This window comes from Zophobas morio, unplaced genomic scaffold, assembly GCF_036711695.1.
Source record: "Zophobas morio isolate AGI-343-1 ecotype UQ-CSIRO unplaced genomic scaffold, CSIRO_AGI_Zmor_V1 ptg000030l, whole genome shotgun sequence".
Classification (NCBI taxonomy): Eukaryota; Metazoa; Arthropoda; class Insecta; order Coleoptera; family Tenebrionidae; genus Zophobas; species Zophobas morio.
In genome coordinates, this window is record NW_026972135.1 from 8,617,683 (window position 1) to 8,642,896 (window position 25,214).

Below are 25,214 nucleotides of genomic sequence, written 5' to 3' on the forward strand. Positions count from 1 at the left end.
ATACCAGAATAAAAAGTGAGACAAGAAATCTGCCTTCTCCTTGGGATGAACATTTTTCGGTATTTTATTAATTGTGATCTTTTTTGCTTTTGGTGAATCCATTAGTCGTTTTGGTTTGCAAAACTGATACTAAAATGCTTTAATGATTTAGTTTAGAAGTGAAGTCTAATAAAGCAGCGGAGTTCAGTAGCAAACAAAAAAAAAATATGTGACTCTAAGGAACGAGTTCTGCAGTTGTATACATACATATGATAATGTAGCACAATCCTTACATTCGTTAGAGACTTCATTTAAGTAACTCGTTGTCTAGTTGACGCTAGCTTTTAAATTGTATGAATGACACTGGACTTGACAAGCTCCACCATTTAGGTATATTTTTCCACTATTACTATCGGTACTATCGATAACACTGTCAGCGTTGTACATATAGGGTGATTCACCGTAAATTTAAAAATATCAAAACTATGTGGTTTGAAAAACAACAAAACAAATTTTCACGGTCACGTTGTCGTTTGATGCGGAAATTACTAAAACATTTCGACTAAATACCAGGGGCGGCTGGTGCCGGGTGGCACTAGAGCACGTGCCTCCCCAAAATTACAACGTCTACAACCACACTGGACATAGCAAAATAGTAATTTTCAATATTTAAAAAATTGTCCGGAAATTTGTGTCATAATTATCAAAACTAATTTTTTTATCTTGCTCCACTTGCATAAAATGAATCAAAACTTACTTCGACTTGCATCAAAAAATGTGTCTTGGATATATGATATGTTATTTATGATGAAATGCTGATAAAAGCCCGGCACAGAGACCGAATGGACCGAATCATGGCTGATTTAGATGTTTTGTTTACACCGTTGCCATGGAAACTACACGTCGTAGCCGCCTGATATGCGCTTGATACAACTGGATTGTGAGCCCGTTGCCATCGTGCTCTGGAGGATTGAGTTACTATCGGGGGTTTTAATTTTCCTTCTACACGTACCTATGATAAATATTCTTGGATAATCTTCTCGGTAATACAGACATTCGGAAACAATTCGGGCACATAGCGCAAGGGTCGACAAAAATCGCCATATATTACGCCGATTGATAATGTGCATAAAATTTTGAGGAGTGTTTGAATTTGCTTTACGTGGACATGACAAAATCCAGGTATATTTCGAGGTCTGATTGATTTTATGGCTGAATTGGACTTTATCAGATCATTTGAAAGAAGCAACGGTTTTTAAAGGAACGCCTAAAACTGTCCAAAATGAACTTTTAGATGGCATGAACACGGAAGGCAAAAAGGTATGTGGAGAATTCCATTTTTATTTTTATTGAATGTATTTTTGTATTTATTTCCGTCACACAATTTCGTCTATTAATTGGTAATGACAACCTGTTTTATATCTTCATATTTAACTCATCAATCAAATTGTGTCCCCCCATTTCAAAAGGTGATCAACCGCCACTACTAAATACAACCCTACATAACTAATTTAAAAGATTTAAAACCCAACACTGTTATGACCGTTCTAAATATTATAAATCTAAATTCAAATCTATAATTCACAATGGTTATCTCCGGTATCTAAACGAAATACAATCGTCAATTTCATCAGACCCCAAAAAATTTTGGACGTATATTCAATCCAGAAAAGGAAAATCTAGAATCCCAGGACTCATGAGATATCTAGGTCAAGAACTTGAAACACCGCAAGATATCGTTAATGCATTTGGTGAATTCTTTAAAAGCGTCTACACATTCTACAAATTGTAATATAAGAACATAAGATTGATAGGATACTGAGAATTTCTAACTTTTCAAAAATTTTTGAATCCATTGTGTACAAACGACTTTATTTTAAAGTTAAAAGCTTTAGTTCTCCATTTCAACATAGCTTTGTCGAAAAGAGATCCACTTGCCTTCTTCATGCATTCATTTCAACAAAGATTTAGATCAAATAGACCATATTCTTGTTCGTCAACTCAATTTGTTTGGCTTTTTGTTTGCACCATAAGCAGCATTAAACTGTTATACGGACTGATGAATAACAAAACTCACTGCATTTACTTAATGAATAAAATTGAATTCTTAGTACCTAGAATAAATAGTAGAAATTGGTGTTGTAATATTGTGATCCGTGCCGAACTAACGTATTAATTAAGTCACTAGTGATTCTTATGTGCAATAATTTTAATTTAGTCAGCAACCTTTGCGAACCTTGCGACTCCTTCAAATTTATGTCACAGAGTGTTATTCATTGTTTCGAGTACTAGTTATTTTGAGTGTTTCTTCTTTCTCTTTTTATAATTAATTACTACACCTAATTTTTATATATTGTAGGTATATTTAATTTCCTGTAATTGGGTGCCATGTCCGTTGGAAATAAATGTATTACGATTATTATTAATAGAAGAAAACTAAATTTTGGAGTTCCTATCGGGATAGGTCAAATTCGTCATTTATGATGAATCACGCTGTATGACAAATGTTTTCTTGTTCTGATTCAAAGTTTGGATTTATTAAATATCACTAACAAAGAAAATATTTTGATATATTGTGCAATGTTGAATTATTGAAAAAAGCGCACTATTGGGATAAAACAAACTGAGTTTCATAAAGGCAGCATATTTTTGACTTTATTTATTTAATAAGTTTTTGCAATGATGTCTTTAACTTTCTCAAGAAAATGCATGAAAAATCGAATTGTTGTTCTCGAGTTATCAAATCAATTGTCAAACTTCCAAAAAGTTCGTAGTAAAACGTTTAGAAAACTTGTCTATTCATCCCCACCAAAAATGTGATGATATTACACCAAGAAGGTATAAAAAATATGATTTATTTCAAACATTTTAAATTTACCTATTACCTAGTGAGTAATTCTATTAATTAATTAACATATATCCATTTTTTGCTTTTATAATTTTTTTATTTTATTGTTTTTTAAACAAGTTGCTAAGCACACCATTTTTTTTCTTCAACAAACTAGACGGATCACCAGACTCAATAATTACACCCTTATCTAGAACTAACACTAGGTCAAAATCTAAAATGTGACGCAATTTGTGCATAATTGCGATGACTGTACATTCAGCAAAAATTTCTGATATTATTTTTTGTATCAAAACTTCAGTATCGGAATCTACACTGGCATTAGTTTCGTCAAAAATTACAATTTTGTTACGCTGAACGAGAGCTCTACACACACAAATGAGTTGTTTTTGACAAATGCTCAAATTCATGTCAATTTTCTCATCCAAATTTCCAAAGAGTGACAAATTTACGGTTGAAATAGCTTTCCAAATATCATCGTCTGAATGTTTTCCTGTGGAATCAATATTTTCGCGTAAGGTCCCCGAAAACATGGTAGGTTCTTGTGGAACTACAGATATTTTTGATCTGAGGAAATCCAGTGGAAGTGTTTTGATGTCTACGTTGTCAATAAAAATGGTTCCTTCGAAATCGTAAAGTCGGACGAGTGTAGAAATTAATGACGTTTTTCCTGAACCAGTCCTACCGACGATGGCAACTTTTTGTTTATTTTTTATGGCGAAATTTAAAGGTTTTAAAACATGGTCTTGGTCGCTCTTGTAAGAAAGGGACACGTCTTTGAACCGTATTTCACATTCCTTTGGCCAATGTTCCATTATTAAACCTTCTCTGCTTTCTTGTTTTTGTTTAATGTACTCCAAAACTCTTTCTACTGTTATCATTTGATTATCAAATCTAGTCATCGTACGATAAAAGAGATGCTCTGAAGTTCCCAAACTAAATATTTGCGACAAAACAAGTCCAACTTTTCCTGCTGCCATTTCTAAAAAAATATTGTTAATTAGTATCACTCGGCTTCCAAGATTTTTTCAATTTACTGTCATCTAGTGCTAAGAAAAGGATAATTGCGAAAGAAAGGAGAATTATTTCGTCGGCTGTTTGTATCATGTGATATGCTTTCTCACAACATGTGTACATGTAAGAACAGGAAGTATGCAAATCTTGATGTTGATCAAATTCTTTTCGCAGTGTATCGTGAATTTTTGAGGTCCTTATGGTTGTCAATCCGTCTAAAGTAGCATTGATGTATCCAATTAAAGGACTTCGTGCTAAGATTACGGGAGTTATCACTAAAAAAAAATTTTACTATGCTTACTTAAGAATTCCAGCCGTTTTAAGGCATTTCCAGTTTTTAAGTAGAACATTTGTACTAAAACGAAGAATACACTAATCAGAATACATGGAATTAGGAACGATGCATTAACTGTAGCTATGAGAATAATAACTCCAACTGTTCCGACAAAATACTAAAATTCAGGAATATTATAAATCACTTTATAAAATTAACCTATTTACACCCATTAGTAGGAAAAACGTCAAGGGCAGTATTTCATCAATGTACAGAATGTCTTCTGAAAATCTGTTCAAAATAATTCCTATTCGATTTTTGTCAAAGAATTGCATAAAACTGCGAACCACCTTAGCGAAAAGTAAATTGTGAAGCTTTAGTGAAGCTTTGGCAGCAAGGACCCAGAAAAAGTATGTATTTAATGACATTAATATGGTCGCAGTTAAAATAACTATAGGTAGAAAAAATAGCATTTGGTGGCGTTTTTCATTTGCCTCAATATAGATTTTCTTGTCTGTGACATTGTTAAACAATACTTGTTCCGCATTTATCCTACAAGTTAAAGTCAATGCGAGGAAATTATCAAATTTTAGTCTTACCAAACGGATTCCATTTGATTGATTGAACTTTTCAGAAACTGAATTATTCCGGTGAGAAGTAAAACTAAAGACATTTTGACCATGCCTCCATTTTCTTTAATATACTTTTTGTAAGTTTCGAATTGAACCTTTCCTTTTACTTTCGTTTCCGTGTATAGTTCTTTCATCACTTTGTTGTTTTTAATCAGTGGGGTTTCATCGTCAAAGCTTTCTTCCACAATTGACTCTTCTTTTCCGCTCTTTGCTTTATCTTTTTCAATATATATCATACTTTTAGTTTCCGTACTTTTTGGGGTTTTACACTGGATCGGGTGCATTTTACCATTTTTCATTGTTATGACGTTGTTAGACCTGTTGGCGTACTTTACAGATGGTGTAACCAAGATCACTATTTTGTCTTTCAAAAATTTTTTAATGCATTCCTCAAATACAAAATCTGCAACAATTGCATCCAAGCTAGCCAGGCAATCATCTAATAAATATATGTCACGTTCTTTATAAACAGCCCGCGCTAAATTTATTCTAGCTTGTTGCCCTTTACTTAGATTAGCTCCGCCATCAGTTACAAGGGCGGAATCACCATCGCTTAAAGAAATTAGATCTTCAAGTAGAGCACAAACTCGTAAAACTTCTAAGTAACGATTTTCGTCGTAACTACTTCCAAATAAGATGTTCTGTTTGATGGTCGATGGAAAAAGCCAGGGTTCTTGAGATGCGTAAGAAATGCTGCCAACGACTTCTAAATCGCCTTCTACATTTTTGTATTCTTTTGTCAGGACTTTTAACAGAAGACTTTTGCCACTGCCAATAGGTCCTGTTACTGCTGTTATTCCTCCTGCAATGTTACACTTTTTCAAATTTATTAGTGTATGGTTATGTGCAGTATGAATTTTTAAATTCAAGTTGATTCTTGCTGAAAGCTTATTGTCTTCCGCGAATGATTCATCACTCTTAATTCGCAGTGTTTGTCCAATCCGTTTAAATACGGCAATTAAAGTAGCTACTTCATGTATCGCTGTTGGAAAATTGCCTTTCATGCCATATGAAACAATAGTTAGACTGTTTATTATGAGAAATAATGTCCCGGTGGTTGATTGAATGTTGAACCATATGGATATTGCTACAACTATGTACCAAGACGCGTTGTGAAATGATTCAGATAGGACCAATTTTAGAAATAATAATATATTTATGTTGCGTATAAGCCGAATTTCTTTACTGGAAATAAAAAAAAAGCATACGATTAATCAGTTGTTTACTACCTTACTTTCTGATTTTAGCAATTTTCTTTTCATAACTTTCCTCCCAAAGGTTCATTTTGATCACTTTTATCGCACTTAATGCTTCTTTTATTATTTGATGTCTTCGATCAGTTTGGTTCAAAGATTTCAATTTAAGTTTACGCACTAAAGTTGCAATGCATGCTGAAAAAATTTAAAATATAAATGATTATGTAAGTTTGTGCCTGCTTACAATTGACGAACATGGTGATAAAAATTATTGTGGGAATTATAAGAAATAACCATCCAATTTCTGAATATAGAACCCAACATACTGCCACAATCTTGGTTAGATCTTTTATCATGTTGGTTATTTTAGATACAGCTTCTTCAAATTCACTCACATCTGTGGTTATGAGATTTATCATTTTGCCACTTTGAACTACTGACGGGTTCATTCTTAAAAGTTGTCTGTAGATTAAAGATGTGAATCCAGCACGCATTTTAATCCCAAATTCTGAAAGCCTTAGAAAAAAGTTGTGTAGGTGCAGACGTCTTATAACCGTAACTACGATCAACAATAGTCCATACAAGCTTGCATCAGTTCTGCTTAGATTATTGTGTCCTGGTGTAAAATATGATATGAATTTTTTTAGTATCTTTGGTTGCAAGAACCTAAACAAATGATTACAACGAGGTGAAATTATTATTGCGTTATCGTAAACACATACGTTATTGTCACTGGGATGACCAAACTGAATATTATTAGAAGATATTGTCTGCCAAAACATTTCCAAAGAAGTTTAGGTATAGATGTCTTATTTTCATCCATTTGTGCCTTCCACTCCTTTTCTAATTTATCTCCTAATGTTTTTGACTTATGTTCGGGAAGCACTTCATATATATCATTTTGAGTCAGGTCTGTTCTGTAACCCTTGATGAATGTATTCTTTGTATATCTAAAATTCGTAATTACTCACATAGTTCAATTTTTTTTTGTTAACTTACAAAAAAAATAAATTCCAGAACCAATGTCTGTTTTTCTCCGGGTTAATTGATTTTTTGTTTGTTTTGTGGTAGTCCATTTAAGCATTACACATAATACTTTCAATAGTAACTATTGTTTTGGAAAATATATTGTTTAACTCTGCCCTTTTGTTGTCAACTAATGTTAAGTTGCTTAGATTAAAGTGTGAAGAATATTTGCAAATACTTATATATAGAGCCACTTTCAAGCAATTGACTGTATTATCATTGTAAAATACTGGCAATAAAAAAAGAGTCGATTACGTCAGTTTCGATAAGCGTACGGCCAAATTATCCTGATGTGTGAAAAATATGGGGCAAGTTTTGATAAGAATTCTACCAGTGGATATGCAGGAGGTCAAACTTTTGCATACGAAATACGTAATGCCACAACGGCATAATTCTAACATGACTTAATTATTTTTTTGGGAGGTTATAAACGAAATATGTTTCATTAGTGGTTTATCATCAAGGATGTTTAAATTTGTAGAGAAAGTACAGTGCTTTTTGTTTTGTATCGTACATTTACAAACCCGCTCTTCGAGAATGCCCGGTTTCTGAAAGACGTCCCTAACAGTTCTAGAACTATCAGACACATAAAGTTGTTGAACCGATAAATGAGGAGAGCGTTTCTGAACGCTGTGTTTGGCGAACGTATTATCCTCTTGGTACTTATGAATATGAGCTTGTTAAGCAGTTACGCTTTAATGCAATAGGTGGTGCCTATGTTGAACGAGCAGCCACAGTATAGATATCAATCAGTAGAGACAGCTCGTGTCGGCGCCTTTGTTCTTTCTGACCCGAATTTTAAGCCGTCATGGGTGGTCGTTGCCTAAACTATTCCTAGATGTCGCTACCCAATTTAAAAAGTATCACTTCATTTACAACTTCAAAAATTGATTCGTGTACGCAATTTATTGCAAACTGTGTAGTTTGCTCAAATCGGATAATCGTGAATCGCAATAAGAAAAAAGAAAAGTCGATATTTAATTTATAAACACGATGATTTGTTACAGTTTTTATTTTATTACTTATACAATTTGACAATTCGCACATTCTTCCCCGAATATTTTGAGGTTTAATTATTATCATTGTAAAAATAATGTAATAAATACATCTAAAAAGAAAGAGGTTTATTTAAGAAAAAATAAATAAAATAAAAATTAAATTACAAAAAGGAAAAAAGTTAATGCTGCCAAATTATTTTCTTTCTATTAATTTTTTCACCTTTGGCATTTGTAAATTTTAAGCTAGCATTTACAAATTTTAGTGCTTAAAATAATCTCATCCTAGCATACAAAGCAAGCAAATAATCGTATGGAAAGTTTTGGCACGGATGAACAAATGTAGCTTGCTTATATAAATTTAAAAATTTCAACAAAGTAGTTGTTTGTAAAATTATATTTTCAAAATTTTCACTAAAAATTTGCTCTAATTCACAAATGTAAAAAAAAGAAATTATCGTTTGGCATACATAATTTACCAAATAACTGGCAATTCTTCGTTTGGTAGGCTCTGAAATGTGAATATATGCTTGTGTTGTCTAAACTTTTATGTTCATTTGCATATTTTTCACATTCACTACAACTATGTACTAATAAACATTTCCGAATTAGGTAGCCACAGATATATCTAATTGCGTTTTGTTCAGCTGTGTGAATGTGATAATCACAATCTTTTAAGGTGATCTTCTGCATCGTGGTGACTGATTCTTCTTCATCAAAACGACGACTTACATTTAACTTTAAAATTTCTTCCATATCAGGCTCGCAGTTTTGATTACCTGTGTTCGTTTCATCAAAATAATATTGTATGATTAATTTTCTAAAAGCCATTTGAAATTGATTAGATGTGGAGTTAATAGAATTTCCATATTATTTCCTAATCCATCCAAAACAGTTTTCTAGTGCGTCTTGGCAAAGGCGTCGTGTTAATATATAGTCAAACCCATTTTACCTAACAACTTAACCCGCAAGCGTAATATCATATAAAGTAAAATTTTTATTTAAAAAAAATTATTACAAAAAAAATGCATATTTGTCGGTGCAGGTAATTGGTATGGGTCGACGCAGGTAAGAATAATTAAGGAATTCATGAAACCGGAAGTCCATAGGGATTAAGGGAAAAAGGATATTTGACAAAATGTACGGCTTGGGTCATTTTTACCCAGGCGCGACTGCTTATGGGTTAAGCAACGTCTCAAAATAAAACTCAAGATTGTGTAGGTCAAAAAAAAATATATGTATATACATGATGAATAAAAAAAATGTTTATTGAGAGAAGGTCCGCTTATATAATTTTTTGTTACGTGTAGTTTGTTTCTAATTATTTTTATATTTAATTTCACCACAACAACGGAATCATATATAATACATTTTTATTATTTATTTCATAACCACCGTTGTTGTCCGTTTGCGACGACTTTTTAAACAAAAAGTGTGTTATGTTTACTATCTTTTCCAAGAATTCCTAACACGATGGAGAGAATAACGCGCACAACAGGGATCCTGTATGAAAATTCAGCGGACAAAGATTTTACCTTTTATTGTGAAAATTTATTTATTTATTTATTTTATTTGTAACGGAATCTCCAATTTACATTATGAATTATTAAACTAAATTAACTAAATAATACATTTTCTAACAGAGTGTTCCCTAATAAGTAAATTCAAAAACAAAAACAAAAAAAATACATTTTTATACTATTTGTACAATTCTATCGGAAAAGCAGTCTTAAACAAGCCGACCACCCACGAAAACGGGTCACGAAAAACGGCGAGCTGTCTCTACTGATTGATATCTATACTGTGGTGCAGCCTGTAGCGAGATTTGTTGGTTGCCTATATCGCCGAAAGAACAAAAAAGTAATACGAAATGTGAATGAAAATTTCGGTTCATTTTCAAACTTTTAGTTTCGTTAATTTTTATTGTGTTAATTGTTGAAGAATGGAAATGAGTATGGATAATAAAACAACAAAAATAAATCAGACGACGGCCAAAAAATTTTTGGGACGGGAGAAACATTTATTACATATTTGATATGATAAATCATATACTTACTACTGAAAATAAAATACTGACGATGTTGCACGCCCTTTACGATATGCTAAAGAAAACAAGAATTATTCCAAATAATGATAATGATTTTATAAAGGACTTCACACATTAAATACTTTTAATTTTTTACAAAAATTTCTACAAAAGACTAGTTTCGTTCCAAAAATAAAATAAATCCGTTGAAACGTAAAATTTTTATGATGTGATTACAATAAGGATACGAAACATTTTTTATATACTTAAATCTAAGATATAAAATTTATTATATTTTAGTTTTTATTTAATTTTTATCGAAAGTTATGTTTACATGTAACGTATTTTTATTCTGTTTCTATTTTTGCCGTCTCTATGCATCTTATTAATACTAGAAACAATTTCCAATACAAAAAATGTATTAAGTACTTTCACTTAAGTTTTCACGTTGATACAGAAAATCAAGGCCATAACTTAAAACGTTGTCTACGCAAGTTGCAGTGCGCAGACGTTGTAGGTTACATAGATTCTTATTTGCCGCTTGTAGCCGCGATAACTTTGGAGACCGCTATGAGATACATAAACACTGTCGAAGCTTTCAGAAACGAATTTCGTGCTTTACAAAGTACATAACTTTATGGAATCCACAAATTTGTTTCTAGAAACTGGGCATGTCCAGTGGCGGAACTAAATTTACCGCTGTCTATTAATTTTAATACAATTGTCATTGTTCTAGATTTTAGTGGATATTTGCAAATACCAGATACGCGAACGTGCGGGAAGTGTATTAACCACACATTCTGTTTAAAAACCAACATTTTTTGTTTTTCTTGAAATTGTATGAAACTCAAACTCGTCAGCCACTGTAGTGCGATCCAATCAACATCTCGCGCCTCAGATCTCTCACCTGGGAGATGTTGGTCACACTTTGATATATGGCAGGTATATGGGGTTTGCATGATTTCAGAGTATTTTTGGTTTTGGCAGTGATTACATTAGCTATATAGCCTTATTTAAATAACTCGTTGCCTTAATTACCTCGTAGGTTTTAAACAGTATGAACAGTGTTCGGGACAGATACTTTTAAAAGTATCTAGATACAGATTGTTTTCGATTTTTTCGAAATGTATCTAGATACAGATACAAGAAAACAGATACTTTTTGAAGCTCTGGTGAATAAAATAACTGAAAACATGTTTATGTATTTTTGTATGTATTGTTTAATGATTTTTTTAAAATTAACAGCATTTCGAACGTATTGTCACCTAAATTATTTCTTCTTGGTGTCAGAATTTGGTTTCCGCTACTAAACACCCGTTCCACAGGTGCAGAAGAAGAGATTGTGGTATTAAATTTAACAAATAAACATTTTACTGTAGCATAGTTATTGAAGACTGAAAATTTTTTTCTTTTTTCCTGCAAATAGGCCATCGCTTCGCTGTTTGATGTGTCGCAAATTGTGCAATATTTATTACGTACGCTTAAAAAGAATATTTTTTTTGTTTTTATTCCCATTCTACAGTGTCCAAATTGTGTTTGAGTATATCTAATAAATTATCTCCAGCATTAAAATTAATAATTCAAAAGAATACGGGAAATGATTATTCTGTGCTGAAGGTCTGTTGTCGGCAACCTGTCATAAATTATTATTCTTCAATATCGGCTTACGATGTTTTTATGACCATGTCCGTTAATCGTCTATCCCGGTGCGGCAGGTATATACATTTTAGGTAGAATTGCTGGTTCCGTTTAAGGCAAAATAAGTACAATTTCTTAGAAAGGTATTTTAACCCTTTTATAGGATCAAAGGCTGCCTGGCAGGCCGGAAGCACCAGAGTGCAACTTTAAATTTTCAAATTTTTGTTGAAACTCATTTTATTTTAATCTCGTTTCACGATTTCTGAGAATATATCACGATAAATTATTCTACCAAGGGTTGTAATAGTTATTTATGTTACAAGTGTTGAAAACGGTCCATTGCATTACGAACGGGAATACGGCGCGAGACGCAGTCGAGCGCTGTATGTAAGTGAGTAATGCAATGGAGTTTTCACGCGAGTATCATACAATATTTTTTGCGCTGCCTTTTTGAAAAAATAACATTTTTCAATCGCTAAAAGAATAAATATTACTGAACCGAAATTATGTTGGTATTGAATTTATTACCAAATACGTCAAATACCAATCTGTCAATTTGTCCGGGCAAAATTTGGAATTTCAAAGTTGAAATGGAAAATCGTGCACGTATTCAGAAAATTGCAGATAAAGCAACTGCAAATTTGTTGCCTGCAAAATCTGCAGGTCCATATGAAGCCGAATATCAAAAATTCAACAAGTGGTGCGAAGAAAATAAAATACGCGAATTTTCTAAAACGACGCTCGTGGTTTATTTCCAAATTAAGTCGGAAATTATGAAAACCTCCACGCTGTGGACAATATATTCAGTTCTGAAAAGTCCTCTTGGCATGAAACATAACATAAATCATTCGAAATTTTATAAATTAACAGCGTTTTTAAAGCGGCAGAATGACACAAGCCCAAGAAGTCTGAAATACTTACCAGTGGACACATTTTTATTTGCGGCTCCAGATCAGAGAGAATCTTGTGATTATGATTCAGCGTGAGGTTGCGAATAACGTCAAGTTTAAACGGTTTTTTTAATTAACAAGAACTACTAACAAATAGTAATAACATAATAGTTGTCAACAACATAAACCAAACCATCAAATAGTGTCAACTGTCAAATTACTACAAATCCAAATTTTGATCAACAAATTCCCCTATTTAAGATTACAACTTAAATTGCGCTTTTTTAAAATTTCGAGCCACTTTTTGTTATAATAACTTTAGATACATGATTATCAATTAGTAGTAATTACTTTGTGATAATCAATTTATTTTTTCAAAGCTTAAATTCCTCCTTTGTATTTTGCGGCACTAGATCCTTTTTCATTGCCATTTCGACACGCCACGTGTCAACGTAAAATGTCAATTACAACTATGGCAGCGCAAAAAAATATTAATTTTATTGCCCAAGATAATTACACCTAAACAAAATCGGCACATTCTAGGGCAAAGCCCGCCTCGCGTTAGGTCCAACAATGAAAAAGTGAAGAAATGACACATGTGGCAACAGGAAAAGATGCTACATTTGTCTGAAAAATAAAGATATAAAACAGTAACAAATCTGCGATTTATGCGAGAGAAATATATGTATTGAACATTCGGTTAGTCGATTATAGAACTAATTTGTGCTAATTGAAAAAATTAATCATTATGTAACACGCAATTATTATTTTCTAAAAGTAATAACATACCTTAAACAAATATTTTTACTATTAAAATTACTCTTATTTAATAACACAAATACAACCAGCGGGCCTACCGGACCCGGGTTGCTCAGGTACACAGATAAAATGCATTGCCCCTACAAGTGTAAAACGCAGTGAATAGTGAATTGTGGTTTATGGTTTTTAAAATATCATCTTACCATGGCTTAGATTTATTACCCCTCAGGATTATATTTAAAGATGTATAAGTACTGAAGGCTACAGTGTAGGAAATGATGGTATTTAAAATATGAAAATTTCCGTGACAGAACACTATTAGTGGACCTCTTACCTCTATTTTTGTTTATGTGACCAAAATCGCCAACATGAAGTATCAAAAATTACTACTAGTATAACTAATAACTACTGAAGTTATTAGTTATACTAGTAGTAGTAGTATTAGTGGGCCGAATTTGCGTTCTATTTTTTTTTTTTTTTCAATAAAAAAACTCGATTTTTAACTTTTTATTTTAAAAACTCTGTTTATACACTAAAATTACATATTTTAAATCCATAATTCTACAATATTTCATACTTAATTTATAATCTTACCTTATGATTTATGATCAAAATTTTAGGACTGATAAGATTAAAAATCGATTTTTTAAATGCTTATTGAGCAAACTATTTATTTTGTTTTTCGTTGGCGCTTAAATAATAATTTAAATATTCTATATTGATCTGAATTTGAACCATGAAGACAGCCATTTCTGTCTGGAATCAGACTGTGCAATTGTTCCGGTAATTGATTTTGTTCTTGAAAATCGATCACCTTTACATTTACAGCTTTATAGTAATTCTCTTTTGGTGAAAACCTAACCGCTATGTTCGGGAGGTTATCCGGTGAAGAAGCCCATGCATAAAGTTCTGTCTTAAACAAAAATAATATTGTTATCAAAATTGTGACATTTATCCTACAAGTTCAAGCCAATGGGAGGGAATTATCAAATTTTAGTCTTACCAAACGGATTCCATTTATTTTCTTTATTCCATAGTGCTTCCAGTTTGTCTCCTAATAGTTGTGTCTCATGATCTCTTGTCGGTGTTATGAAGTCGTCATCACTTACTCCATTTTTCCAACACTTCAAAATTGTTTTCAGCTGCCAACTAAAATTTGCAAATATAATGTAGCTAAACCGGTGGAAAATCTATACCAGAACAAAAATTGAGACAAGAAATTCGCCTCTTCCTTGGGATGAACATTTTTCGGTGTCTTATTAATTATAATTTTTTTTGTTCTCAGTGAATCCATTGAAAAATATACTTCTAATCGTTTTAGTTTGGAAAACTAAAACTACTGAGTAAAATGTTTTCATGTTTATGTTTAAAAATGAAGTGGAATAAAACATCAATTAAGGAAATTTTTAGGTGACTATAATGAATAACTCTTGCCGCTCTGGGTATACAGTGATTACATTTGCTATAAAGTTTTTTGTATATATTTTGTTGTCTTAATTACCTGGTAGCTTTTAAACTGTATGAATGGCATTGGAGTTAACGAGCTACTCATAACACTATCAGTGTGTTAACTTTTTGTCACTTTTAGATACGTAACTGAAGCATAACATTTTGAGAACGCTCTTCTAAGCTGAAGTTTATGGTCACGTACGCCATCATTTTTTTTATACTTTTTTTCTGGATTGTCTCCGTCTAAATTTTATGTATTCGATTGAATTTTTTCTCAAAAAAAGTAATTTTGCAAAACTAACGGTGTAACAAGGCAATAGAATATTTCTATTTCTAGGGCTACATAACGACAATGTTACACCAGACAGTTGCAATTTCGAGTATTTAAAATATTGTTAAGGTATTTTACACTTTATTTACTATCTACACGCTTTATTCTATTTTACAAAATCGTCGTCGTGTTAATCCGCCTCGTTTCTGTCTATTACTTTTTTAACCAATAGATTTTCAATGTCCAAATTACTCCGATATGTAATCCAATGCATTTTTGTTCTCATTGTTTCTAATGTTCACGTTAGATATTACCGTACCTATCATTTTAATTCTATTATTATTTTAAGGACCACGTGGTAGATATGACGAAAAGAAGACACGGAAAACATGATTTACTTAAGATATTTTAATAAATTTGTGGTAATAAGTCGACCAAATGTACTTTAATATGTTCATATGATTCACTTTCTTGGGTTTTATAATTTTATTATTTATTGTTTAATAAATTTTTGATACTGTTACTTTGTGAAAGTGAAGAAGAAAATAAATCTTGAACTACTGCATCGACGAAATCAATAAGAGTGATGGTGTAATGGATAAGCTAACGTTTTCTACTTGCTTTTTGAAGATTACTACAAAGAATACAGGGTGATTATTTTATCTGTTCAATGCCTGAATACTTTTGTGTAGGCAACACATTATACACATCATTAGCAACTTCGATCTGTTTATTAATCTTTTTAAATTAGCAACCGTAGTTAGTAAATGCAACAACACAAACATCACATTATGTCATAAATGACAAATGACAAAACGATAAGCAGCTCACAAGTCTTAGGTAATTGACGTTTAAAATTTTTCTTTCAGAATGTTTATTTATATTATTATATTAAGTACTATGTGGTAATTATGACATAAAGTAGACATAGAAAACTTGATTTATTTAAAACACTTGAATACATTTAGGGTACTAATCCTCTCCCACATTTACATTAATAAGTTCAAATGATGGGTCCACTGAGTGCTCCACTTTCTTTGGTTTTATAGTTTTATTATTTCATTGTCTCTCAAACAAGTTGCTAAGCATCCCATTTTTTTTCTTCAGCAAGCTAGCGGGATCACCAGACTCAATAATCACACCCTTATCTACAACTAATACTAGGTCAAAATCTAAAATGTAACGCAACTTGTGCATAATTGCGATAACGGTATATTCAGCAAAAATTTCTGATATTACTTTTTGTATCAAAGCTTCAGTATCATTATCGACAGTAGCATTACATTCGTCAAAAATTACGATTTTGTTACGCTGAACGAGAGCTCGACACACACAAATGAGTTGTTTTTGACAAATGCTTAAATTCATGTCAATTTTCTCATCCAAATTTTGAAAGAGTGACAAATTCACGGTTGAAATAGCTTTCCAAATATCATCGTCTGAATGTTGTCGTGTAGGATCAATATTTTCACGTAACGTTCCCGAAAATATAGTAGGTTCTTGTGGAACTACAGATATTTTTGTCCTGAGGAAATCCACTGGAAGTGTTTTGATGTCTACGTTGTCGATAAAAATGTTTCCTTCGAAATCGTAAAGTCGGACGAGTGTAGAAATCAATGATGTTTTTCCGGAACCAGTTCTACCAACGATGGCAACCTTTTCTTTATTTTTGATGGCGAAGTTTAAATGTTTTAAAACATGGTCTTGGTCGCTCTTGTAAGAAAGGGACACGTCTTTAAATCGTATTTCACATCCCTTTGGCCAATGTTCTATTACTAAACCACCTTTGTTTTCCTGCTTTTGTTTAGTGTATTCCAAAACTCTTTCTACTGTGATCATTCGATTCTCAAGTCTAGTCATCATACAATAAAAGACAAGCTGTGCAGTTGTCAGACTAAAGATTTGTGACAAAACAAGTCCAACTTTCCCTGTTGTCATTTCTAAAAAATATTGTTAATTAGCGTCACTTGGTTTTCAAGATTTCAATTTACTCTCATCTAGTCCTAAAAAAAGGATAATTGCGAAAATAAGGAGAATAATTTGGTCGGCTCCTATCAGAAGAAGATATGCTTTCTCACAACATGTGTACATGTAAGAAGAGGAAGCATACAAATCTTGATGTCGGTCAAATTCTTTTCGAAGTGTATTTTCCATTCTTGAGGTCCTAATGGTTGTCAGTCCGTCTAAAGTTGCATTGATATACCCAATTACAGGACTTCGTGCTAACATAATCAAACTTATCATTAAAAAAATATATAATTACACTTACTTAAGAATTCGAGTCGCTTTAAAGCATTCCCAATTTTTAAGTAGAACATTAGTACGAAAACCAGGAATATATTAATTAGAATGCATGGAATTAGGAATGTTGCATTAACTGTAGCTATGAGGATAATAACTCCAACTATTCCGACAAAACACTAAAATTCAGAAATTTTATAAGCCACTTTATGAAATTAACCTATTTACACAAATTAGTTGAAGAAACGTCAAGGGTACTATTTCATCAATGTACAGTATGTCTTCTGAAAATCTATTCAAAATAATTCCTATTCGATTTTTGTCGAAGAATTGCATGAAATTGCGAACTACATTAGAGAAAAGTAAACTGTGAAGCTTTTGAGAAGCCTTGGCAGCAAGCACCCAGAAAAAACATATATTCAATAACATTAATAAGGTCGTAGTTGCAATAATTATGGGTAGAACAATTAACATTTGGTGACGTTTTTGATTTGCCTCAGTATAAATTTTCTCGTTTGTGGCATTGCTAAACAAAATTTGTTCTGCATTTATCCTACAAGTCCATATCAAATCAATGAGAGGAAATTATCAAGTTTTAGTCTTACCAATCGGATTCCATTTTGTTGATGGAACTTTTCAAAAACTGAATCACTCCAGTGATAAGTAAGATTAAAACAATTTTGACCAACCCTCCATTTACTTCAATATATTTTTTATAAACATTGAAGTGTACTTTTCCTTGTACTTTTGTTTCTGTGTAGAGTTCTCTGGTCTCTTTGGTCTTTTTAATCAGTGGGGTGTCATGGTTAATGTTTTCAGATGACTCATCTGTTTCGCTCTTTGCTTTATCTCTTGCAATATATTTTATACTTTTTGTGTCCGCATTTTTTGGGATTTCACTGTTGATAGGGTGCGAATTTTCCAATGTACCATTTTCCAGTGTTATGACCTTATCTGACCTATTGACGTATTTTATGGATGAAGTAGCCAAGATCACTATTTTGTCTTTCAGAAATCTTTTAATACATTGCTCAAATACAAAATCTGCAACAATCGCATCCAAACTAGCCAGACAATCATCTAATAAATATATATCACAGTTTTTATAAACAGCTCGCGCTAAATTTATTCTAGCTTTTTGTCCTTTACTTAGATTAGCTCCTCCGTCAGTTACAATAGAAGAATCACCATCGGTTAAAAGTCGTAATTCTTCAAGTAGAGCACAAACTCGTAAAACTTCTAAGTAACGATTTTCGTCGTAACTACTTCCAAATAAGATGTTGTGTTTGATGGTCGATGGAAAAAGCCAGGGTTCTTGTGATGCGTAAGAAATGCTGTCGACGACTTCTAAATCGCCTTCTATATGTTTGTATTCTTTTGTGAGGACTTTTAATAGAAGACTTTTACCACTTCCAATATGTCCTGTTACTGCTGTTATTCCTCTTACAATATTGCACATTTCCAAAGTTATTATTGTATCGTTATGTGCAGTGTGAATTTTTAAATTCAAGTTAATTGTTGGTGAAAGGTTACTGTCTGCCACGTACGATTCTTCACTCTTAATTCTGAGTGTATGTCCAATTCGTTTAAATACGGCAATCATCGTGGCCATTGCATGTATCGCTACTGGAAAATTAATTTTTATACCTTGAGAAACAAAAGTTAGACTGTTCATTATAACAAATAATGTCCCGGCATTTGATTGGATCTTAAACCATATCGATACTGCCACAATTATGTACCACGACGCATTATGAATTGATTCAGAAAGGACTAGTTTTAGAAAAAGGAGTATATTTACGTTGCGAATAAGATGAACTTCTTCACTATAAATAAAAACACAAAAACACGCAATTAGCCATTTGTTCACACCCTTACTTTCTGATTTTAGCAATTTTCTTTTCATAACTTTCCTCCCAAAGGTTCATTTTGATGACTTTTATTGCACTTAATGCTTCTTTTATTATTTGATATCTTCCATCGGTTTTCCTCAAAGACTTTAATTTAAATTTACGCACTAAAATTGCTATACATGCTGAAAAAATATATATTAAAGGCTACATGATGATCATAGTTTTTGCCTGCTCACAGTTGACGAACATGCTAATAAAAATTATTGTGGGGATCATAAGAAATAACCATCCAATTTCTGAATATAGGACACAACATGTTGCTACAAGGTTAGATAGATCTATTATTACGTTGGTTATTTCATATATGGCTTCTTCAAATTCACTCACGTCCCTCGTTATCAGATTTATCATCTTGCCGTTTTCAACCAGTGTCGGGTTAATTTTTAAAACTTGCCTGTAGATTAAAGATGTGAATCCTGTACGCAATTTAATGGCAAATTCTGTAAGCCTTAAATGAAAATTCAATTGGTACACACGTCTGGTAACCATAACTACAATCAACAATACACCATACAAGCTCGCATCAGTTTTACTTAGGTTATTGTGTCCTGGTGTAAAATATGAAATGAATTTTTTTAGTATCTTTGGTTGCGTCAACCTAAACAAATAATTAAAACGGAGATGAAATCGTCAATACGTTATAGTAAATACGTCAGTGTCACTGGGATGACCAAGCTGATTAATATTAAAAGATATTGTCTGCCAAAACACTTCCAGAGAAGTCTAGGTATAGATGTCTTGTTTTCATCTATTTGTGTCTTCCACTCATTTTCTAATTTGTCTCCTAATGTTTCTGACTTATGCTCTGGAAGCACTTCGTATATATCATTTTGAGTTAAATCAGTTTTATAACCCTTGATAAAAATATCCTTAGTATATCTAAAATTTAAATGAACTCAAATTATTGTAAAAGCTTTTTTTCGAGTTGATTGTTACTTACAAAAAGAATAAATTCGAAAACCAGTTGCTGTTTTTTTCCGGATTAGTGGATTGTTTGTTTGGGGTGTAATGGTCCATTAAAGTTTTGTATATAATACTTTAACTATTTAGTACCGTTTCAAAAGGTATGCTGTTTAATAGCACTATTTATCCTCTTCACGAATGTGTGAATAGTATTTAAATAAAAATGTAGAGTCATGCTCATGTGGGCTATAGTGTTTCAACCTATTACAAAAGTTTTTGTAGTAAAGGAAGGTAATCAAGATATAAATAGTTGAAGAAAACGCTTTAACGATAAATGTACGGTCTAATTATCCTAGTATGTGGAAAATATATGATAAGAACTGTTTACCAGTGTGTATCCACGAGGTCAAAATTTTCCATACGGACGACATTATGTAACAGATTTAAATTGTCCGCCCATGTAATTATGTACAATAAATTTATATCATTTGATGGCTTTTTATTCCTTTAATCAGTTGTGGTCATTACTTTTAACACGTATTCAGTTTCAATCATTAATGATTTTTTGCCACACTTACTTTTCTCTTCATCTTAATTGAATTGATGAGTTTAAAAACAATACATGTTCCAATACCTCATTTTGAGAAAATACGTGCCAACGAATTATATCTATTTTTTTTCCAATAATGCCTGTTTATAAAAATTGTTGGTTGTTGTAAAATTATGTGTGGAAGACACAATTGTCATTCCCCAGAGATGTTTAGCCCTTAAAAATTCACATAGGTTTAACTTTAATATAAAAAAAAATATTAAAAATAAAACAATGGACTTGTACTGTTTTTTGACTGAGTGACTTGGCAAAATGATTTAAACACGACGTGAGAAATAATTATTTTATTAACGGAAATACATTTGAAAATTAAAAAAAAAACGTGAAATCTTCTTCTGCTGTACTCTTCCAATCGAGAATTTTTTCATAAAATTTCATTTTTTCAACAGGCACATATCTCGATACTTTGCTTAAATCTTTAATTTTTTTTTTTCATTGATTGCCACTATTCCCGTGTATGCTGATATCGTTGGTAAAGATGAAATTTCTCTACGATTTTTTTTTAAATAAAAGCTACGAAAAACCCCTCCATCAATATATTCGTATGTGGTTACGTAGCCAGGAGTCGAACTATCATAGAGAAATTGGCGGTACGATAATATAGTGTAAGTATCTTTATTTTCAAGAGATATTGAAGTACTACTATTTCTAAAAATAGCAGGCCACCAATTTTTAAAATCCACTATGCCAGAATACTGCGCAGGTTTTACTTCAAACGGGTTAGCGTTTTTCCTACATTCACTATTGTCTGATATTCTTCTGGCAGATAAATGCGATCATGTTTTTTTATATGTATAACGTTTAATGTGACCAAAGTCCCCATCAAAAATGATTGACGCCGTACAGGAAAATAGTGGATAATTTTTTTGAATCGTTTTGATGGTATGATTTTTATTTTGTCCTGGACATGCTTCAGAAAAAATATGAAATATGAGTTCTTATACATCCGCCGGAATGTGATGATTGATATAATCATACAGAAATGGGCAGACCTCATCTGGACCTTTGTGTGCCTGCCCTTCATGATACATGTAACAAGTTCCATGACCGTTTCCGAGTTGAAAGTAAATTTCTTGGACTGGAATATGAAGAAGCTGCAAATTTTGCATAAAATCAAAATAAATTCCAACCACTTTTGAATTTTCTTTAGATTCTTTTTTATTATTATTATTATTATTATTATTAAAATGAAGCGCTCGGGCAGAGACCGAAGTCTGTTATGCCCGCGCAAGACGACAATTGATGCAATCACAAATTATTTTAAATATAATAAATTATGGATATAACTACAACTATCTACGGTTTCGAAAGGTGTCGTAGTTGACCTTAAATCTAGGAACGGAAGCACTTTCAACAACTTCAGGGGGTAATGCATTCCATTCGGTGAATACCCTGTTAGTGACGAACGTCTGACGAATGGAAGTCCGAAAATTGTCCTTCTCCAATTTGAACCGGTGACCTCTGGTTCGTCCATCAATGTTGACAGGAAAAAGATGTCTGATAGGTGAACTAATATTTGTAAAAGCCTGAAATGTTGTCAACATGTCACCTCTTACACGCCTGTCGGCTAACGATGGCAATTTCATAAGATTAAGTCTGTCAGGGTAAGAGGGGCACACTTGTCCGTACGGTATTCTTGTGGCACGACGCTGGACAGATTCTAGTAAATTGATATCACGTTGTAATGTTGGAACCCAAACGCAGTTGGCATATTCTAATATCGGTCTAACATAAGTTTTATACAGTTTAGTTACAGTATTTACATCAGCTTTAGCAAATGTCTTTCCGAGAAGATATAGTATCTTGTTGGCTTTTTTCACGACTTTTGTGATATGTTCAGACCATGTCAAAGTAGACGTTACGATAACACCCATATCCGACAAAGAAACACACTTGGTAAGCTCGGTGCCGTTGATATAATAAGTTTGCTTTGGATTGTCGCTGCCTAAATAAAGGATATTACATTTGTCCGCATTAATTGGAAGTAACCATTTTAGTGACCAGTTATAAATAGTTGCTATATCCTTCGTTAAGACTTCATAATTGGAACAAATATTGTAGATTTTCAAATCGTCAGCATACATTGCCCAAGGAGAAATTAAGCAGTCTTTTATGTCGGATACATACGCTAAAAACAACAAGGGTCCTAATACAGAGCCCTGTGGTACACCGCTCAGAACTGGAAAAGGAGAACTAAACATATCACCAACCTTAACCTTAAATATTCGGTCAGAAAGAAAAGATTCAATCCACCTGAGAAGACTATCTTGGATTCCATAATGTCGTAATTTCAAAAGGAGTCGGCGTTTCGGCACACGATCGAAAGCCTTCGAAAAATCAAAATACGCGATATCTACTGAGCCACCAGAATCGAGTTCTCTAGTCCAGTTGTCTAAACAACAGAGCAAATTGGTCGCTATGGACTTTCCAGGTGTGAAACCATGTTGCTCACGAGGTATAACCTGGTGTGCTGTTAAAAACGCCACCAACTGATCGTAGATGATACATTCCATTAGTTTCACTACTACTGAAGTTAAACTTATAGGCCTATAGTTCGCCGCATTAAACTTGTCCCCTTTTTTGAACACAGGTGTGATGGTGGCAGTTTTCCAATCGTTTGGCAATCGTCCTGACCGAAATGATTGCTTCATCAACATGCAAAGCGGGCGAGCAAGGGAACTGCCACACTCTTTTAAAATTTTTGCACTAATACCATCAGGACCAGGAGATTTGGTAGTATCTAATTTGTGCAATTTATCATTTATTAAATCGTAGGAGAAGCATATACCACTAAGACAATCGAAGTTATGAGTAGTCAACAAATTCGGTATATCCGCGTCTGGTTCAATTGTGAACGACTGAGCAAAAGTTTCAGCAAAAATGTTGGCTGTAACGCAATCGTCCTCTATAATGTGCCCGGTTGCATCTTTCACCTGCGGCTTTCTGACAGGCCCTGATAATTTATTGCGAATGTAGCTGTAGAACTTTTTGGGATTTTTCTGATCGGCAATACTTTTTTCATATTTATGTTTTACATCTTTGATGATTGACGAAACGCGGTTAGAAAACGCACGATGAACCTTATAATCATCTTCCTTGCCTGTTCGTTTAAAGGTTCGCCAAAGTGAACGTTTCTTTTTTATTAATTTTAATATTTTGTTGTCAATCCATGGTTTAGAAGAAGATGCTTTGTAAGTGATGGTGTAAGAATACTTATCAGTTGCTAGTTTTAAATGATTTTTAAAACTTTCCCAATTTGTATCAACCGATGGATGGTTTAAAAGGGTTGCCCAGTCTACAGTAGACAAATATTCATCAGCTTTTTTAAAGTCAACAATCCGCTTTTGTAAGGTAACAGTTTTAGATCTCGCTACAAAACAAAGTTGGAGATCTAGCTTTAAAGTTACATGATCAGATTTGCCGAATGGGTTTAAATAATTCAAATTTGCTAGTGAAGTATCATCAGACGTTAAAATCAGATCTAATGTAGACGGTCTTTGGTTCAGCCTATAACGGGTGGGTTCATTAACAAGTTGGTTCAAGTTGCTATTAACTAGCAGATCTATTAATAGCTGCGAAGATGGACTGAAATGTTGACTCATATTTAAAGGCCAAGCTATGTCTGGCATATTAAAGTCTCCGAATACAAAAAGTTTATTGTGAGTAAAGGCAAGTTGCGACAGAGAACTGAATAAGTTATTATCATCAGCAAGCAGCACTGGTCTCGGAGGGCGATAAACACATCCCAGGACAAAAGTAACATTTTTATCAGATACTTTCAAAAAAAGTGAATCAATGCCGAAAGTATTAACATTTATAGGAGTTACCGAAAATTCTGATAAAATCTGGTCAGAAACATATATACATACACCCCCTCCTAATCTATTAATTCGATCACTTCTGAAAAGAGTGAAATTCGGCACAGAGACGAAGCTGTCAGGTATACTAGGAGATAACCACGTTTCTGCCAACAAAACAAATGAAGGATTGTTGCAAGAGATAAACGCAATTAATTCGTCATATTTGGCGAGAAGAGAAGCAATATTCGAGTACACAAGAGAACTAACAAAGTAATTACAGTTATTTTTATTATTGCATTGAAGCATTTTGTTGCGAAAGATCAATATCTGTCAAGGGAACGTCAGAAATGTCAATATTTCGTAGTTTACCGCAAATTTTCTTTAACCTTTTCTGAATTTTCTTACAACGATTCTTTATGCTTTTGTGCTGAACAATAGGAAATATATCAAACAGCATATCTATTATACCTTGCACGTCAGTTGTGTATTTATGAGCCAGTTTCAACAGATCAACTTCTCCAGTTGCTTTTTCTAGAAACTCAACCGTCTGCTCAAAATTGAGTGGGTACTGGGCATTCTCAAGCACCTGTTTCGCTGGATGCAGTAAGTCAGAAACAGGGGTTAAACTTTCGGTGGAATCTGAAGGCTTAATCCTTTTCGTTGGTTGCTCTTGCTGAGTATTTTCCGCATGTGATCCAAGTGATAAGTCCAAGGGATTTTGTTCAGTTAAACTGTCGTCCTGTGTATGGC

The 25,214-nt window shown here is 32.9% G+C and overlaps 2 protein-coding genes across 2 annotated transcripts; both read right to left on the bottom strand.

The window, feature by feature from the left end:
• Positions 1–306: 306 nt before the first annotated feature.
• Positions 307–14,829, bottom strand: LOC135138484 (probable multidrug resistance-associated protein lethal(2)03659). Its single transcript, XM_064068457.1, has 11 exons — positions 14,779–14,829; positions 14,013–14,190; positions 7,494–7,645; positions 6,339–6,393; positions 4,715–5,729; positions 4,652–4,667; positions 4,143–4,293; positions 3,865–4,095; positions 2,961–3,809; positions 1,698–1,758; positions 307–409 (listed from the first exon to the last, which is right to left on the bottom strand). The coding sequence occupies exons 1-11, from the start codon at positions 14,827–14,829 to the stop codon at positions 307–309; spliced, it is 2,862 nt and encodes a 953-aa protein (XP_063924527.1).
• A 1,227-nt stretch (positions 14,830–16,056) lies between these two features.
• LOC135138485 (ATP-binding cassette subfamily C member 4-like) lies at positions 16,057–20,168 on the bottom strand. The gene is made up of 7 exons (XM_064068458.1): positions 20,092–20,168; positions 19,803–20,030; positions 19,479–19,749; positions 18,388–18,946; positions 17,844–18,318; positions 16,989–17,233; positions 16,057–16,937 (listed from the first exon to the last, which is right to left on the bottom strand). The coding sequence occupies exons 1-7, from the start codon at positions 20,166–20,168 to the stop codon at positions 16,057–16,059; spliced, it is 2,736 nt and encodes a 911-aa protein (XP_063924528.1).
• Between the last annotated feature and the right edge of the window lie 5,046 nt (positions 20,169–25,214).

Bases quoted from the DNA above. Each gene is read 5' to 3' on its own strand.
- LOC135138484 (XM_064068457.1), bottom strand. From the start codon at position 14,829: ATGAGTAGCTCGTTAACTCCAATGCCATTCATACAGTTTAAAAGCTAC. The intron at 7,646-14,012 runs GTTCAAATTCAG...CTGCTTAACAAG, and splicing joins CAGAAATGGCTGTCTTCATG to CTCATATTCATAAGTACCAA. The intron at 1,759-2,960 runs GTGTGCTTAGCA...TACAATTTGTAG, and splicing joins TTTGTTGAAGAAAAAAAATG to AATGTGTAGACGCTTTTAAA.
- LOC135138485 (XM_064068458.1), bottom strand. From the start codon at position 20,168: ATGGACCATTACACCCCAAACAAACAATCCACTAATCCGGAAAAAAAC. The intron at 20,031-20,091 runs GTAAGTAACAAT...TTTAAATTTTAG, and splicing joins TTTTCGAATTTATTCTTTTT to ATATACTAAGGATATTTTTA. The intron at 16,938-16,988 runs GTAAATTGAAAT...AATATTTTTTAG, and splicing joins TTTTTTAGGACTAGATGAGA to AAATGACAACAGGGAAAGTT.